Below are 14,770 nucleotides of genomic sequence, written 5' to 3'. Positions count from 1 at the left end.
AACAACCTCCAAGAAGCCAAAACTCTTGCTAAACAAGACTGCATATAAGGCTGCTAAGGATTCTGCAGTTCTAGGATCAGTATCCAAAAGAAACGAGTAACATTGAGCACCCATAAACTCCCCTCTACTATCCCTTGCAACAATTCCCACCCCAATACATTTTTCCTTGGGATTAATAGAAGCATCCCAGTTCACTTTAATTTTACCATGTGGAGGGGGCTTCCAAGAAGAGAACCTGGAAGGAGAGCCAACTTCTGGACAAAATAAAGGGCTTCCATCAGAATGCATGCTGGACTTGAAATCTTCTAAAGAGGAGAGAGCTTCTTCCCATATCTTCTTAGGAGGTTGAAAAAACCCTTCAAAAATCCAAGAGTTTCTACGGAGCCAAACTTTTCTAGCTACAACTGTCAAAAGCTCCACTTTTTCACAGTTGAATCTTTGGAGGCTATATTCCAGAAGATGAACAAAACTTGTCAAGTTGGAGCTACATTTATGGAAACATGAAAGGTTATCACCCCAAACATCTTGGGAAGCCGGACAAGACCACAAAGCATGCAAAAGAGTTTCTTCTTCCCTTCCACAGCAGGGACATGAGGGCTCTTGCACCACTTTTCGTCTAAAAAGGTTTGCTTTTGTGGGCAATAAGTTGTGACAGGCTCTCCAAGTGAAGAGTTTCACCTTATTTGGAATTCTCAAGCCCCAGATAGCCTTCCACACTTCTGGCTCCTTAGAAACAACTGAACATTGGCCCCTTGCTTTTTCCTTGAACTCTTTTCCCATATGGTAAGCACTCTTTCCCCATATGGTAAGCACTCTTTACTGAAAAGATCCCAGAAAAAGTACCCAGCCAAATCATTCGATCTTGAGGGAAAAAAGGACTCAGCGGGATATTCAAAATAACCTTTGCCTCCTCATCTACAAAGTTCTCAAAAACAGCATTAGCATTCTTAATTGTGAAGACTGTGCCTAGAGTGGTGATTACTTTTTTCAACTTTGCTGATTATTGATAAAACTGCACCAAAATGAAAGATATATTTATGCATGTATATAGCATTGTCATGGTTTCTGTTAAGATATTGGAGATGGCTTGTTAAGAAAGAACTCTGTAATCATGAAGTGGGCAGTCTGTTTTCTAAATACTTAGAGGTGTGCAACTTTATTTTGCGATATTGGTTGCCAATTTTGCTTATTTTATTTTTATTTTTTTCATTATCTTCCTTTTTGTATTGGTTCCTCAGCCAAAAAAGGATGCATTTATGTACAAAAGAATACTTTATATTTTCCTGGTGAATTGGGATTGGTGATTTGTTCTTTGTGTGTGATTTTGCAGTGTTTCTCTGCATAAATGTACAACATAACTATGTAAAAAGGCTTACCCTTCTTAACACCAAGGAAAAATTTGCCCCCAACTTTTTGAATAATCATGTTTAAATTAAAAGAAGTACTGCTTGTTTGATTGCAGATACTATTTAAATTACTGTCCTTTTATTTTGGGTGCAAGCAGGACAAGGAGGCCTACATTGGGATAAGATCAATTAAAACCAAAGCATGGATGGATGTTACTCTCCAAACATACTGTGAGGTGAACCAATTATAATTTCCTTGCAATTGAAAATTTAAATTGACAAAGATGTTACCATACAATGCTTCCAATTCACCACAGCAAACATTACATTGCAATCTTCGAACACCACCAATCTAACAAATAATATTAAACCTTCAATCTGCGTAGTTCATACAATGCCACTCTATATACAATGTGGCATCTACTTGTTACTAGTTGAATTTTTCTGCAGTTGTCCCCTAGTGACTGACATTCAGGAATACAAGCAAATTCTAGCTGCCTATAACATTAACTAAGACAATTTACAGCCAGAATTTTGCCACAGAATATACAATTTACACCCAAATTGATCTGCCATCGTCCTCTGCGATTCCACAAGAAAGATACCCATTCAAATATAAAATTTACTTATAACAATGATGCAACTGAGTTTTTGCACTAGTCCCGAATCTTTTGGATTCCAGTCCAGCGTGCGTAATCCACCCACCTGTTTACAGAAGATATACAGACAATGAGAAGCATAAAGAGGAAGTACAATAACCTAAAAGAATGTCATCCTAGGAGAGATCAAATCTTACATCAATGACCCCAAGAATGTGTTGCCAGTTCGAACAACAAAGCAAATAGCACCCAGTATAATCTTGTGCTGGTGCAGCAAGGGTTCCAGGATTCGTTGTTCAATTACACCGGCGAGTACTTGGTACCTGTTGAACAAAGAAAGCATATAATTTGTCCTCCAAACTAGCTGTACACTGAGATGATGATCAAGTTGAAAGTTCTCAATTTGATGGGTTTTTTTAAATGACAGTTAATCCATAATATTAGATTTGTGATCCTTGGCATAGGATTTCAAATACAGATGAAAATGGCAAATTCCTAGAAGCTGAGGTTAATTATAGATGCCTATTTGTATTAGAGTATTAAACCACATACCTTAGGTTGCTAGAAACTGCCATATAGACACCATATGCAACACTGGTTGATAATATAGGCACATCCTCTGCTTCACCGGCAAACGATTTATCAAGAGCTTTTCGTGCATTAATCAATGCATTTGTTATACCCGTACCAACCTGAAAATGCTTCTATCAGTCATATGACACCAAATAGATAGTGATATCATAGTCACATACCAAAATATCGGACAAGTGGAACTTAGATATCCATTGCTTCGCCAGCAAATGATTTATCAACAGCATTTTATGCATTAAAACAATCTCTAGAAGTCCTTAATCGCTGATCCAATCTCTTGATTAAGAAAACACCTCATAGAATAGATGATTCTCTTATGCATTTTTCTCGTATAATATATTTGTTTGATAACTACACTTCTACTTGTCAACTGCCATCAAATTCAAAACCTATAAAACAATAAATAAAATATGAGATAGCCCTGGTGCACCATGTTTCCAGTTTTCAAACCAGAAATTTGGTGCATCTAATTGTGAATAAGTATGGGAACATACTCCAAAAATAAGTTTTCCACAAAGAATACCTGAAAAATAGAAAGAGTTTTAACAGAATAAATAAAATATGCTCAGAGAGAGCACCAATTATAGCATTTCTCTCATTCATTATGCATGTGGATTGTAGATGGAACCAAATCCCCTATTGATGGACAATATTGGAACAGAATTCTAGGAGGATAAGAAGAGTCAGAAGACTACACAAAAGTCATAAGAGTTAGAGTAATAATGAGGAGTTACGTGAGATATAAATCACTTGAAGTAGAAGAGTTTATAATGTGTAGTGGAGAATTGCTAAGGTGTAGAGTCTTAATAAGTGTACTTGTAACGTGTAAGAACTGATGAGTTGCATGTGATTCATTTTAAATAGAAGACAAATTCTCCCATTGACTTAAGGGAGTTAAGCATAACAATCTTTTACGTTCTTAGAGACAATAGAGCACAAAAAAGTCTCACAGTCAAATTCAAAAGATAATACACCTAAAACTTAAAGAAAACTACATATGGGGCATTTCAAAACATGTAAGTTAATTTTTCACTAACCAGAGATGCGCCAGTCCCAACTGCAAATAGTTTGGCTCCATTACGCTGCATAAGAGATTGATATATGCCATCTGAATTTCTGATTTATGTAAAGTAAAGCTATAAAAAATAAAAAATAAAAATCATGCTATACATACCACTATTGCACCTATTCTCTGTAAAAATGAATAAGATGTTCCTGCCAAAGCCACCTGCGGACAGGATATCAAAAGCAAATAATTGACTATTAGGTTCATGTGATGTTACAGTTGAGTGTCAAAACAAAAACCTGAAACACCCAACAAATAAGTGAATACTTATACAAAGAATAACCTGAAATGCATTATCAGGGCAGCCATAGAAAAACTTAGCAACAGATCCGGCACTGACTGCAAGAGGTGGACGGAGAGAAACGGTAGGAGCAGGAAGCCAGACGAGCATAAAATCTGCTATAATGGCCATCACCTAAGACAACAAGTAAATCAGAAAGATACCAAATCTATTGATTGCTGAAATGAAATAATAAGAAACCAAGCAATATCAAGTTAAGAACAAAAAAGAGTGAAGAATATAACCAGAAACTTTGCAATCCTGCAACATCCTGGGAGGAATGACTAAATACATATGTAGCATGTGAGAACCATTTTTTTTTCCTTTTATTTATTTATTGGGTTAAGGGTAGCATGGGAAAAAATTAAATTGGACAAGAACAAATTAGATCCCATATTCTAACTCAACTAAATTCAACAAAGCCTTTACTGTCAAAGCCCCTGAAATCTGCTAGGGTAATAAAATTATCAATTTTTCTGCTATCTACCTAAGAGCCTGAAGGAAATCACATACAACATAAGAGAAACAGATTCTTGTGGGATTAACAAAATATTCAGGTAATCAACAAGAACGTACCACATCAGCAAAGACAAAATCCAGTTCCTTGGTGAACTTTTCTCTACGCCGCTCCAACTCTGCTGCAGTCTGAAAAGTAAATAAATGTTGTAGTATTCCATGTCCATAGAAGTATATATTGTCTGAACATTTTTGTTAGCACTAGACCTTTTCCTACAATTTTCATACAAACGGGTGTGGCTGTTCAAAGAGCAATGCTGCTACATCTACAACTATTTTACAACTTGTTGACACGTGTTAGCATGTGATTAGAGTCACGTTAACTACTAAAAAAACTTTAAAACACCCTTCAATCACGTGATAACACGTATTAATAAGTTGTAAAATAGTTATAAGTATAGCATTTTTCTACGTGAAATAATTAAGAGTTGTAAAATAGTTGAAAGTCTAATATTTTTTTTTAAAAAAAGTTAACTCTCTAATGTCAAAAAGTTGTAGATATAATGTACATTTTTTTCATCCAAACATATTATATCACTACCTCGAGACTCCACGTGTCTGTTAAAGTATTAATTAAATTATTAAATTTACTATTTCCTATTAATTTAACTTTTTAAGATAAGTATGATTTAACCATGTCTCCCGCACCGTGAAGCAGAAACCAAAGAATGGTAAGAGTGTGAAGCATAAACCAGACCTTGGTGAAGATCCCAACGCCACACTCTATGCCAACCTTGGTCAAGAACAGATCATCGGCTAGCAACCGCTCCTTGAACCCTCCAAACTGAAGCAACCACCGGAAGACCGCCGACTTCTCCAGCTCAAAGTACCTCTTCACAATCGACCCCGGCACTCTTCCGGCCTGTATGGCAGCTGCCAAGTCCTTGTCCACGCTCTCCACCGACCTCCCCGCCTCTCCCAACGCCATCACCGCCTCTCTTCTGTTCTTGTCACGGTCTTCCGACTCATCACCACCACCACCGCCACCACCATCTCCTCCTCCTCCTCCTCCTCCACCTCCTCTGCCTCCTCCGCTTCCGTTTCCGGTGGAGTAGATGACGGTCGGCTTGGGATAGTTAGTAGTGCAGGTAAGAGAGGGGGAGAACGAGTTGAAAGTGGCGGCGGTTGTGAAGCGGCGGGTGATGATGTTGAAGGTTTGGGGTGAGGCGTGGTTGTGGTTGCGGTGGGTCAGTGAGGGAAGAGAGAAGCTGGAGAAGGTGATTGCCATTGGAGAAGGAGGAGATCGAGACTGATCACTTGGGAGGCTCGTGGGGAGTATGGTTTCGGTTTTGTTTGGTGGTGGAGAAAGTAGATATGGCGCGCGTCTGGTGAGTGATGACTACCAAAGACTCACCGTCAACACCCATATACGTGTAACGTGGCCTTACCTTATGTAATCTTTCTTTTTTTATTTTTTTATTTTTTATTTTTTATTTTTTATTTTTTATTTTACCTTATGTAATCTTATTCAATCTAATGTACTTTCCAAAAGACAATATTTTCCTCTCAATTTGAAGCCTTTTTAAACAAAATTTGCTTAAAGTATATAACTTGAGAATGTATTTTTTTTTTAAATAACAGTTTGAAAGCACGAAAAAATCTACGTTTTGAAATCGTAAATTTTAACTTATTTTAAATATCAAACTGTAATTTTATCAAAACACTTTTAAAAATAATAATTTTAAATTGCACGTTTTGAAACAACAAAACCAAACGAGCTCTTAGAATTGGTTTAGCCTCGCAATCTCTTATGCTAAATGCATGTTTTAAACCAAAATTGTAAAAGTTGTCATGTTTAAGAGTTTGTTGAAAAGGTAAAAATATTCATATTTTCGCGCGGAAGATATAGACTACAATTCTAAATACCGAAATACGTTTTTGAACGCTCTTTTATAAATTTTGGTCCGTTTGGGTGTTGAATCCGAATATTATTCGAATTCACTATGCAAATTACGAAGTTTGACTTTGTGAGATAAAATTTAAAATTTTTTAAAAAAGTTGAATAAAATATAATTTATTTTTGAAAAAAAGTAGAATATTATTGGAAACAAACACCTTAATGTTTTCAAATCGCAAAACTGCTAAAGCAAATGAATACTTTATACTAGGTAGACATTCATACAAATTATTAGTCTCACACAACTCCAATGGGAGTGGTATTTTTGGTAGGAGATTATTTTTCAACCTTGTTGGAACTGAAATCCCACTATTTTTTATCTTCTGAATACATACAAATCTCTGAATGCAACAAGTGTCTTTATAGAAGCCAGAAAAATTGGCACAAAATTAAGGACCATTTATCTTAGTCAAGCCATCCGCTGCAAGACAAGGCATGGGTCCATTCCCAGCTGAAGAAGTTTGCCTTTTTGTTTGGAGTACTCGGCTCAGTAAATTGAAGAAAAATTTGGTGAGTTGTTATAGCGTTTCTGTTAACTCACTAAATGTTAAAAAATAAAAAAATAAAAAAAATTTAGTCTCTAACATTCTTTTTTAATCAATAAATAAAGAATTAAAAAAAATATTTAAAAAGTAATAGTAAAATTTGACCGTTAAAATAGAAAGCGAAGTGTAGTTGCTTTAGAAAAGTGGCTTGTTAAAAATTAAATTAATTTTTTTTTTTCTCTTTTTGATAAAATGGAAGTAAAATTTGCCGAGTCAAAGAAAAACAAGAAAAAGGAAAGAGCTTTGAGAGGGAGAGAGCTTGGCCGCTTGGGATGGTTTTGGATCCGATAATGATTTTCACTACCACTTCAAAGAGTATGCACTCGAAAATAAATATTTGAAAGTGCATGTAACATTTCTCAACTTAATATAACAAACATTTTACTTAATTAAGAATATAATATGAAATACAAAATACTTTTTTTTTTCTTTATATGAATAAATTATTATTTTTGAATTATTGGGAAACACTTAATCCATTAAATTGTCACCGCTTTTGCAATTACCCCTTTAAACTTAAAAAACTATTAGTTTGGTATATCCCTCTTTCTTATATATATATAATTTTACCCATCCGTTATGATATTTCTTTAAATCCTGTCAAATTTCCAAAAATTTCCCTGTTTATTTATGTGTGTGTGTGTAAATTTTCAAAGATTCATGTGTTGATATTTTTGTAAATTCTGTTGAATCCGAAGCAACGTATAAATCCTTACAATTTTTTTTTCCTAAAAAAAAAATAAGGGATACTTTGAAATTTTGACACATTTCCAATAGGATTTAACAGAAAATTCCATATGGATGAAATTGAAAATAAAAATAAAAATTGAAAGATGAATACACAAAATTGATAGTTTTTTAAGTTTACGAAAATAATTACAAATGTGCATAATGAAAATTCATGAGGATTAAGTGAAATTTTCCCCGTATATCCCATCTACCATCTACAAATTTTACATGTTTGAGCAAAGAGTTAAATTATTTTACTTTACAAACTCTATTGTAACATTTATTCTAACAATTTAAAATTTGATCGACCATAATTTTAAAATACATGTATATATAAGTTACATTTTTATATTTTATAAATAATTATAATGTTATATGAATATTCGTGAAATTTATCAATCTTGGTGGAACTTGTGTTATATTTTTTAATTTAACTTTTTTCTTGTTCTTTTATTTTTGTTTTGGAAAAAAAGAAGTATCAACAAACAACTTAAAAAATAAAACATTTTTTTTTAATCATTTTCAGTTTAGTAATTTTATCCAAATCATTTTATTTTATTTTATTTTCCCAATTTTCTATAGTACACTGAAATAATGGTACACAATACAAAAAAGACAACACACAAGCAACGCCTCTTATCATCTCCATTTTATATGTATGGATGGATAACAAAAGCTTCTTTCCACTTCCATAACGATTAACGCGCACACAGAGACAGAGCTCAACCATGGCGACATGTACCACACACTCATCCCTGATGCTAACGTACGCCGCCTCATCAGTACACCCCCAAGAAATCACCCCCTCCCTCATCTCCTTCAAGCCCAAACCACTATCTACCACTTTTTCTCTGTACCCTCTGGTCTTGAATCACAGAGAGAGAAGGCTAAGCAAGTGGGTCAATGTAAATTTTCAGAGGGAAGCCAAGCATGGTGCTTCCCACCATACCCATGTTGTTGTTTCTGCTTTGGCTGCTGAGGCAGAGGTGGCTGACGCTGTGGAAGAGAAGGAAGAAGTGGAAGGGGTTGCTGGGCCTGGGACTGGGACTGGGACAGTGACTGTGCCAAAGCCAAAGAAAGGGAAGGCTGCGTTGCCTTTGAAGAGAGATAGAGTATGTGAGAAGAAAGTTGTGAGCTTTTGGTGATTGTGTCTTTGGTTTTGTGATTTTTTTTTAAAAAAAAATTTTGGGTTTATTGAGTTTTTGATTGTTGGGTTTTGCTTAGTTTAGGTTTTTATTACTGGTCTGGGATTTCAATTTCAGAAATTGTTGCCAATTTTTACAGACAGAGTAGGCCTAATGTTTTCTCGTCTGTCCTTTGGTTTTTACGAGAAAGAGTGCGTCTAATGATTTTCTTGTTGTTGCTATTCTCTCTGTTCTTCTTGTTACCATTACATGAACTCTGTGTTAATTAAGAGACTTGATTGATGGGTTTTGCTGGATTATCATTTCAGAATTTTAGTCTAAGAAATACCATCTGTTGCTTCTGAAGAGAGGCAGTCTATTGTTGGTTACCATTTCTTTTGTTGGCTGCTTTGGTTTCTAAAGTTTTGAATGGATTGAGTGATTAGGGTGTATTTGAATGCCCTGTGAAAAATTGATATGGCCATCTTAGTTTGCATATCGTTGTTATAGAATTAATCACTTTAAATTTAGGTAATTTAGAAAATGGAAGCCATCGGTAACTGAAATTTTACGAAATTTTGTGATTGTAGCATTTCATGAAGTTGTGTTTACTTTCAGTTGTGTTAGCAGTTTCAGTTTTCTTTAATCGCTTAATTCTTTGATGATGGAATTGTACTATTAAATACTATGTGAATGAAGCTGTTCGATTTTCCTAAACTAAAACTTGTTTTGTCAATAATGTCAGACGAGGTCTAAGAGATTCTTGGAAATTCAAAAGTTGAGGGAAAACAAAAAAGAATATGACCTAAACACTGCAATATCTTTGGTAAAGCAAATGGCTAGTACAAAGTTCGTGGAAACGGTTGAAGGGCACTTCCGCCTAAACATTGATCCAAAATACAATGACCAACAGCTGAGGGCAACCGTGAGTTTTCTGGTCTTCATTTGATTATGGGAAAGTATAGTACTGTTCACGTTAACTGCTTGACACTGATATATATCCATGTCATGTTTTATGGCTCTTTATTTTTCTCCTTACTTTCTTCTTTCCAAATATTGTATTAGGTAAGTCTGCCCAAGGGAACTGGACAGACTGTTAGAGTCGCTGTTCTTACTCAAGGTAATTACTTTGATTCTTTATACCCATTTCTTTTACAATTGATCATATCTAATTTAGTACAATGTCTTTTTGATCACTAAGATACCAAATTTTCTTGTTAAAGGAGCATGTGCAAAAGGAAATGAATCAATTTGGCACCACGTGTACATCATGTGTACTAGGGTTGCGCCCCTCTGCGCTTATCAACAAAATGAGTTATTTATCAAAAAATATTTGGCACCACTTACATAAACTTAGGGTGTATTTGTGTTGCTAACTATTTAAGAGCGTATGTAAAATATAAGAGTATTACCATGCAAAAGATTCTGCGTTAGTGGCTGTAAATAGATGGGTTATGTCGTACTTGAGATTGTGATTTCCCTTTTCTATGGTGTAATTGACCCGACAACATCTACAGCCCTGGAGCAGGGAAAAATCCCCACTGAAATGGTGTTTCAAATTCTCATTATGCATCTACCCTTGTCTTGGAAGGGCTAGATTACTGCTTGCTTTACTGAAGTTCTTATATACTTCTTGTGTAATTGGGATCTGCCCTTGTGTTTTTTAATGAATTTTCGATTACTTCTAAAAAAAAATATGGGTTACTTTTGCAGCATGTTTTCCTCTCTAGTGGTTATCTATATAAACACCGAACACTGACTTAGGCCCCATTTGAAATTCACTTTCCCCTCCTCTTCCCTTATTTTCACTTCTCCCAAAAAACATCAACTTCAAAACATTCTTATTTTTTTTTTTCACTTTTAATATCACATCAACACTTTTTTATTACTTTTTAAATAAAAAACTCCCTACAATACAATTTTATTTTATTTTTTTTCACTTTTCCATATAAATTATTTCAACTTTATATCACATCAATCCTATTTTCCAATCATTCAAAAAAAAATTCCGAAGAGGAGGGGAGGGGTGAGGGATTTTCAAACGGGGCCTTATTCTGAACCTCCGAAAAGGGTTTTTTTTTTTTTTAACATTTCCTGGTTTGTTAAAAATGCAGATGTGAAGTGTGAGATTGTTAGTCTTTCGACAACTTTCTAAAACGTTGGTCCATTTGTAACTTATCGTGTGCCTCTCAAATTTTGACGTCATGGATCTCCTTTTATTAGGTGTTGTCAGCTGTTTTTCCTAAGTATAAACTAACTGAGTTTCTTCTTTCTATTAAAAGGCTTTCTGCTATACATCTTTATTGCTTTAAGTCTGTGTAGTATATTGAGAGAGTTTTTTTTTTTTTTTTTGATAAGTAATATATTGAAATTAATTCCTTATAGGACTTTTTCCCTTGTAATAAACTGATGATACTTTAGATTTGTGCCAGTTCTCCTTTCAGCATGTACATGAAAATTATAATTGTTGTTGTTATCATTTCCTTTCTGTTACCTGGGCTCTTTTTAAGGTCAGCTTAACATCTACAGGTGAGAGGTTCGATGAAGCAAAAAATGCAGGAGCTGATTTGGTTGGTGGAGAGGACTTGATAGAACAAATAAAAGGAGGATTTATGGAATTTGACAAATTAATTGCTTCACCGGATATGATGCCTAAGGTGTAGCTCTGAATATCTTGTTCTAGTCATTTATATTAACTGTCATTATGCATTTGAAATATCCAGAGGAAAAACAGATATGTTAACCATTTTCATGTTCAAAGTGCTTTGGAAAGTTTCTGCTTAGAAAATAAAATGGTTAAGAATTATGTCCATTTCATTTAAATGAAAATCAGTAAATAGCCTGGTAATAATATTGCTTCTAAGTGTTGATGGGGGACGGTGGGATGTCCGTCATGATCCTTTTGATACTTGATAGCAGTACATAATAGTTTGCTTTTCTCTAGTTTTTCTGAATTTTTGAACTGTTTGTTCTTCTTTTTCCTTATGATAAGTCCATAGGGAGATCTCTTGTATACTTTTTGTGTACTAGGGTTGAGCTCTGCACTTGACTAATGAGATTAAATTACTTATAAAAAAAAATGTTATCCATGGTGAGGATTTTCTTTCCCTAGGCGCAACTGACCAAGCAAAGAACGCCGCTCTCAAGGGGACCTTATTCCTTCGGATACACTTCCAAAGGAAAGGAGTACCATCATGGGGGACAAGGACTTTATAGAATGATCTAACGTCGAACAACTCTCTCTTAGAAGGGACCCAACAAAAGCTTATCTTCACCTCCTCGGCCCGCTCTAGAGGAATTCAACAAATTGAAGAACGAAGCAAATACTTCCACCTCCCAATCATGAACGGCTTTGATAAAGCTTACGTTTCACTGATGGGAGCTAGTAGAAACTTCCAAATGATTCGCCAGAGGCATATTTTATGCAAGCTATACTATACTATACAAAACTGGAAAAGCTTCCTTGAGGGCCTGATTTTCCCACCATTTGTTATTCCAAAATTTAATCTTAGAGTCATCTCCCACCTCAAATTTGGTATGATTAGCAAACCCCCGGCCCCTCTTGTCATCGCAATTAATTAGAAGAATACAAAGAAAGATAATGCTAGACATTCCCCAGCGGAAAACAAAACTGCCTACCTTCTGTTTTTCTTTTTCTTTATTTCAGTCAACTAGTTCTTGTTGTGGGTCAAGTTGCTTGGTCATACGGAGTCATAAAGGTGATCATTCCACTTGCACAAGCTGCTCTGGTCTAAATTCAGAAAAAAAAGTTTCACTAAGCCAAATATGAGTAATTCTGAATGATGATTGTATCTGATTTTGTATGTGAACATGTTGTTCGGTGTAATGTATATATGCGCTTGATTTGGCCTTATTCTAGCTAGAGAACATAATTGTCCCGCGGATTTTACTTACATGGATTTGCTTATTGTATCAGGTTGCAAGCCTAGGAAAGATTCTGGGACCCCGAGGGCTGATGCCAAATCCAAAAGCCGGTACTGTCACACCCAATATACCTCAGGTACATCTCTCTCTCTCTCTCATCGTTCTTTCGGAGAATTACAAGCAGAATCCTCGTTTGGTTGCAATTCCCAAGAGTGTGCTTCCAAGTTTAGTAATTTCCACTAACTGCATCATTTTATGGCCTATTTATTGGTTATACATGAGTAGGCAACATTGTCCTTACCTTCTAGTGACTTTACATGGCCAGCCATGATGGTTGAAAGTTGAAACTTTAATTAGGTGGGCTTCCATGATCCGTAGACTGATTTTTTTTGTTTTGTTTTCTATTTTTTAGTTTAAAGAAATCACTTTGATTGTGCTTAATAAGCATAATTAGGAATTAGGAACCAAATCCATTCTCGTTTTCCTAAAGAGAAAATGACTAGGTGACTAGGTGGGTTGTTTATGAATGATTGATTTGGCTTAATGGCTTGAGGCATCCATTGATCTCTGTGTTGAATGTTGTTGGTGATTATGGCAATATTGTTAGTTATGGATGTAACTAATGGATAAGGCATGGCTGGATTGTGAAGGTGGATTTGAGGCTGATGATCAAGGATTTGAACGAAGGCCATGGTTGATTGGTGGAATTTCCAAGGTTAAAGAAAAGGCTAATATTCTCTGTTTTTGTTTCTGAACTTAAATGGGAAACAGTTCCGCTTTATAATCTACATGGTTCCCCAACTATGTGAGAATATTGTCCTTATATTTGAGAAGTTTACATCTGTCATAAACTGGGCTGACTTTTTGGAATGACCAAACTTGCAACCAACTCAGGTAGAAGAAGTAGAAAACTTAGATGAGGTATCCAAATGTAATTTTCTCATTTCTTTTTGCATTGGCAGTCGACCTCATTCTTGATTCTGAACCTTCACCTGGTGTTCAGAAACTCTCTTTTTAGATTTTTCCTCATTCATGATAAATACATGCATACAGGTACAAGTCTCTGACAAAGTGAGAATAATGGAACGGAAAGGAAATTAAAATCATCTGAGATTTGCAAGCAATTATGGATTGTGTGTGTGAATGGCCTGATAAGAACATTGTAATGATGACAAAAGGGAGGGAAATTGGGGGAGAAACAACCAAGTTGGTTAACATCTTTGAAGTTACCAAGACCATTTTTGCTAGTGAATAAAGCAGCATTGCAAATGACATGGGTTTTTGGTTAGCTAGCAGCTATAGATTTAACTAAATGAAGCAAGTTCATTCTATTATGTGTTTCAGGCTATAGCAGAATTCAAGCAGGGGAAAGTTGAATACAGAGCGGATAAAACTGGGATTGTTCACTTGCCTTTTGGAAAAGCTGACTTTCCTGAAGAAGACCTTCTTGTTAACTTGCTCGCTGCAGTAGTACGTTCTTCCCCATCTTCCCTGAACTTCACTGGTATCTGAAAGGCATTTACTCATCATACAAATCTTTCTAATTATTTTTGCCTTTCATCTGACAGAAATCTGTAGAAGCCAACAAGCCAACGGGTGCAAAAGGTGTTTACTGGAAAAGCGCACACATTTGCTCATCAATGGGGCCTTCTATTCGGTTGAATATAAGGGAGACACTCGATTACAAGCCTCCGTCGAAGGTTTGAAGAACACCATACTTTGTAAATGTTGTCTTTAGTTTGTTTAATCAGCCAGCCCCTTGGGTGCCTCTGTGAGATATTGCCAATTTAGTAAAGATGGTAGGAGAGTCACTAATATGAAGATAGGAAGACTGATGGTTGTCTGGGTCAGAGCTGTCACAAAAATATGCAAACTCCATCGTCTTCTACACTGACCTGAAAAGCCCTTGTATTATTATTCTGATCAATATTATCAATTTTACTGCCTTTTTCTTTTTTTTTTTTGGATTTGCAATCAGGAATTTTGGGTGTGTAAAACATCTATGAAAATTGGTTTTCTTGCTTAATGCCATTTCATAGATTAAGAACTTGAACCCATCCTAAAGAAAATGCTACGGGGAGGAAGAAATCAGTATCAATTGTTAGGAAAAACTACTATTACCCCTTCGAGCTACACCCTATTTGTAATCAATCTCCCTTTTAACTATTTAACACTTTTAGTCTGCCCATCTG

The 14,770-nt window shown here is 35.4% G+C and overlaps 2 protein-coding genes across 2 annotated transcripts; one reads left to right on the top strand and one right to left on the bottom strand.

Annotated features, from left to right (window-relative positions):
* Positions 1 to 1,682: 1,682 nt before the first annotated feature.
* On the bottom strand, positions 1,683 to 5,759 carry LOC133880274 (protein RETICULATA-RELATED 4, chloroplastic-like). The gene is made up of 8 exons (XM_062319194.1): positions 5,096 to 5,759; positions 4,459 to 4,527; positions 3,886 to 4,017; positions 3,711 to 3,764; positions 3,574 to 3,618; positions 2,498 to 2,637; positions 2,143 to 2,268; positions 1,683 to 2,051 (listed from the first exon to the last, which is right to left on the bottom strand). Exons 1-8 carry the CDS (start codon positions 5,624 to 5,626, stop codon positions 2,003 to 2,005), a joined length of 1,146 nt encoding a protein of 381 aa, XP_062175178.1. The 5' UTR covers positions 5,627 to 5,759; the 3' UTR covers positions 1,683 to 2,002.
* A 2,456-nt stretch (positions 5,760 to 8,215) lies between these two features.
* On the top strand, positions 8,216 to 14,524 carry LOC133879985 (large ribosomal subunit protein uL1c). Its single transcript, XM_062318821.1, has 7 exons — positions 8,216 to 8,681; positions 9,439 to 9,618; positions 9,759 to 9,813; positions 11,223 to 11,350; positions 12,631 to 12,714; positions 13,923 to 14,048; positions 14,147 to 14,524. The coding sequence occupies exons 1-7, from the start codon at positions 8,298 to 8,300 to the stop codon at positions 14,282 to 14,284; spliced, it is 1,095 nt and encodes a 364-aa protein (XP_062174805.1). The 5' UTR covers positions 8,216 to 8,297; the 3' UTR covers positions 14,285 to 14,524.
* Positions 14,525 to 14,770: the final 246 nt, after the last annotated feature.

Source organism: Alnus glutinosa, chromosome 10, assembly GCF_958979055.1.
Source record: "Alnus glutinosa chromosome 10, dhAlnGlut1.1, whole genome shotgun sequence".
Lineage (NCBI taxonomy): Eukaryota > Viridiplantae > Streptophyta > Magnoliopsida > Fagales > Betulaceae > Alnus > Alnus glutinosa.
Note: the sequence above shows the minus strand (reverse complement) of the source record. Positions and strands in the feature narration are given on the sequence as shown.